Source organism: Lagenorhynchus albirostris, chromosome 3 (genome assembly GCF_949774975.1).
Source record: "Lagenorhynchus albirostris chromosome 3, mLagAlb1.1, whole genome shotgun sequence".
Taxonomy (NCBI): Eukaryota; Metazoa; Chordata; class Mammalia; order Artiodactyla; family Delphinidae; genus Lagenorhynchus; species Lagenorhynchus albirostris.
In genome coordinates this window covers 45,331,250-45,335,247 of record NC_083097.1, presented here as the reverse complement: position 1 = coordinate 45,335,247, position 3,998 = coordinate 45,331,250, and the positions used below count along the sequence as shown (strand labels likewise).

General features: G+C 36.2%; 1 protein-coding gene across 1 annotated transcript; it reads right to left on the bottom strand.

The window, feature by feature from the left end:
* Nucleotides 1–305: 305 nt before the first annotated feature.
* On the bottom strand, nucleotides 306–1,487 carry GAPT (GRB2 binding adaptor protein, transmembrane). The gene has a single exon (XM_060146085.1). The coding sequence runs from the start codon at nucleotides 1,485–1,487 to the stop codon at nucleotides 1,014–1,016; it is 474 nt and encodes a 157-aa protein (XP_060002068.1). The 3' UTR covers nucleotides 306–1,013.
* Nucleotides 1,488–3,998: the final 2,511 nt, after the last annotated feature.

The window sequence follows — 3,998 nt, the reverse complement described above, 5'->3', positions numbered from 1 at the left end:
CCGTCCATTTGTACAGCACAGTAAGAAGTAAATAGAAGGTACTCAATAAATATTCCTTGGATGGATGAATTTATTAGATTGTTTTCAAAAGGACTTAGTAAAATATACAGTTCAATTCTTGTCAACTGAATAATATTGAGTGCCTCACATGGTGGTCTAAGTATTGGAGCTAAAATATGAATACGAGACAGTTCCTGACTATTTAGTAGGGAATTTAAGACATCGTCATATGACACTAAATAATAAAATGCCATTGCAAACATTCATATGTTTAAACGCCCAAAGAATTGAATAGGCAGCCAAATCTATAGGAGATCAGGAAAAGAAAAAAGGCAAATGTAGGCTTGGAATGATTCAAGAGACTTGTGGAAGAAGTTGTGATCTGAGGCAGGCTTAGGAGGGGGTGGACAAGCAAAGCTGTGGAGGAGGGATGGGTTCGGCAGGTTTTCAGATGATTCTGATGAAAACGAAGTGAGAGATTAGTAGAAGTCACTGTAAAAGTGAATTTGAACTAGCTGTGTAAAGTCATGAATTCTGGAGGTAGAATTATGAGTAGTATGTCTTTTACAAAGAGGCGACATTAAGAGGTTATATGCAAAGGAGTGATGTGGCCGTTGGGAATATTTTCTGCGGATGAATCGGGCAACATCATGGGGATAGATGCAGCATCACTGATTATGTAGAAACTAGAGCCAGAAAGACTAGTTAGCAGACTGGGACAACAATCCTGGGCCAGAAAAGATGGTGGAGATAGAAAAAGAAGAAAAATATAACAAGTAACGTTCAGAAGGAAGAATCAGTAAGACATAATGCAGAATTAATCCAGGGCAAGGAGGGTGGAGAGGATAGCTAGAGTTAATCCACAGTGATACATGCAGAGAGGATTCGGAAGGGTGGAGATAAAACAGAGATCATTAAGTTTGAACAGAAGAACTTGATTAATAATGTTATCAGTACAATAAAAGTTCCAGAAAATATTTATCCTCCAATAACTAAACCCACATTTTGAAAAGTTAATAAGAATCCGGAAGAATATATATGTCTTCATCTTGAGGTTCTTCAGAAGTACCAGGCTTCTGGCGGGTATAATAGTCACATGGTGTCTCATTTCCATAGATGTGTTCCTTGAAATTGGTCTGCCAAGTGTTTTCATATACTCCCTTGTCTGTTTCTTCTTTAGCTTGGGGAGGACACGCTTCCACATTTTCATAGTTGCCATGTGTGTTAGTGTCCTTCCCAGCAGAGCTGTGGTCTTGGGTTTGAACTGAGATTTTATGCCTTGGGCCGATAACCTGGGAGCTCAAGGAGACTCTTTTACTTTGGTCTTTTCTCTTTTTTCTCCTTTGCAAAAACTTTGGTAAGGTAAGTTGCCTTGTATTATGCTGTTTCCAGTGCCAAACACACCCAATTCCACAGATCACCAACAGTAAAAGAAGGGAAATTCCTATGGAAACGGCCACTGAAGTATTTCCACAGCTTTTCAGCATTTCTGCACAGTATTGTTTCGTAGTATGGTGTAGCCCTTAATGAATTCACAGGTACAGTCCACTGTAATTCTTTGTAGGATATGGTCTGAAAGTAATTTTGGAAGTTCTTTTAGGCATTTCTGTTTCAGATATGAAAGAACATCATGGCAAAGTCCTGGTGTACACAGAGGAGAGGTGAGTAAACTTGATTTTGGAAGCTGGCTCTTGTTGTAGCTGATGATTATACAATTGTTGTTGTATAATTGCACCGTGTCGGGGGGATTTCATTCAACTCTGCTTCCTTTTCTATCAATGAATCACAAAATGAAACACAAATGAGTGGAAACTAATAGCAGAGCAGAAAACTCAAGGAAGGGAAGGTTGAACGATCTACCATCCACGTGCCTGCTGTAAGTCAGAAACATTTTAATTGCGTATTTAGTACATAGCATAGTCAAAAATCTGCCAATTTCTACCACTACATTAAGCACCAGCATTTAGTGAGCTCTTCCTTCAGGGTAGAATACAGTACTAGCTGTTGCATTTAGTGATTTTTTGTTTTAATATAAAATACAGTACGAGCTGTTGTGTGTGTGTGTGTGTGTGTGTGTGTGTGGTGGGGGGAGAGTTAAAAGAACCTGTCTCTGCTGAAGCCTGAGTGGTTTTATCACTTAGATTTCAACATGGTTTTTGACCATAAGGCTAATAATTTTCAAGAGAAAGATAATGCTTCAAACACAATAGGAGCAAAGAGATAAGAGTATAGATGTGCAATCATTTCCATTACCCATCACCTCCTCTGTGAAACCTTGCCTGTCCCTCTTTGTAATGATCTGGGACCATGTCTTTTCCTTAATCACACATTCCTCTGTATCCCCATATTAATGAGTCAGTTCTCTATTATAGTATGGCAATCTAAATTACAGGAAATTGTTTGTTTTCCTATCTGGTTAAACGGTGGACAAGTGATCAGGTCTTTTCCTCTGAATACTCCTAGAGAAAAGCGTAACACCTAGTACAAAAAAGACACTCAGTCAATATTTATTGAATAAATGATTAAATAAACATAGGACTCCAAATCTAAGCATCTAATTGTTTAAGTTCACAGTTTAAAACTCGAGACATGTCTTCTAAAAGGTACAGTGTATACTTAAAAAAAGAAAAGAGCTCTTTGATGTAACACAAAATACCTAAAACCAAAATATTTAAAACAAAATTTGAAAGACTTCCTCTCACTAGTCTTCTCACAACTTCCAGCAAATAACTTCCGTTTAATTAAGATAATTTTAGAGTGCTACCTGTTGATGCTTTAAAATGGCAAAGAGGAGAGAAAAATGGAAGTGTTCAACTCGGCTGAGTGTTCTATTATGATTTTATCAACAAAATATCATTACTGTATGTTTTTAGCCTAGTCAAAGAAATACTTATATCCAATATTGTTTTCATTATTGTTGTTGTTTTCTTCCAGTTTTATTGAGATATAATTGATATATACCACTGTATCAGTTTACGGTGTACAACATGATGATTTGATATATGTGTGTATTGTGAATTGATCAAAACACTAAATTTAGTTAATATGCATCAGGTCAGTTACAATTTTTTTTCTTGTAATGAGAACTTTATGATCTACTCTCTTAGCAACTTTCAAATAAATAATACAGTATTGTCAACTATAGTCATCCAATTTTATAGTGCTTATGAGATGATTGTCATGATCCACTGAATGTCATCATCAATAATATTTAGTTATTTGGGGTCAGCTTCTAAACACTTTTACACGGATTATCTCATTTAATCCTACCATGCACAGCTGTCATGTTAAATAGATACTACTGTTATGCCCATTTTATATGTGAGAAAAGAGAGGATTAAAAAAGTTAAGTAACTTCTTTAATGACTAAGAAGTGATTAAATCTGGATTCAAGTAAAAATTTCCCCCAAATATTATTCCTACCCACATTTCTATGAATGTCTATCAAGCACATCCATTGCTAAATTTTTATAGATGATTAGCTCTGAGGCTCTTGAGTGTTCGGAATCATATCTTATTCATCTTTATATTACCAGCAGCAGTACTAGACATAGAATAGCTAGCTTGCTAAATATGTGTTAATGAAGGGAGCAACCTGCATTAGGATAAAAATAGTCATGATAAACAGGAAAAAAGAAACCCCATGAAATTGTGCCCTGCTCTCAGTAGGAACTCATGTACAACAGTGAACTTTCCTAAATTTGTTCAAGGTTAGAATACATCAATGTGCAAATTTTCAATTGGCATTTCACATAAAATATGAAATTAAATAGGAGATGCAGTTAACTCATAACATTTATTTGATAAAACTATAGGGACAGACACCCCAGACTGCAACATCTTTTACTCTCTTTGGAACTTTTGTAGGTTCCCTCCTTTAAAAGGCCAGACACAGTGCTTGTGTTCAAAGGCAAAGGTTTGGCAAGTGACTTTAACCATTCGGAGCCCACTTCCTTTTTTTTGCAGCAGTTGAGAACTGACCATATGTAAGATATTTC

Excerpts from the sequence above, each read along its gene's own strand:
- GAPT (XM_060146085.1), bottom strand. The coding sequence starts at position 1,487 with ATGCTGAAAAGCTGTGGAAATACTTCAGTGGCCGTTTCCATAGGAATT.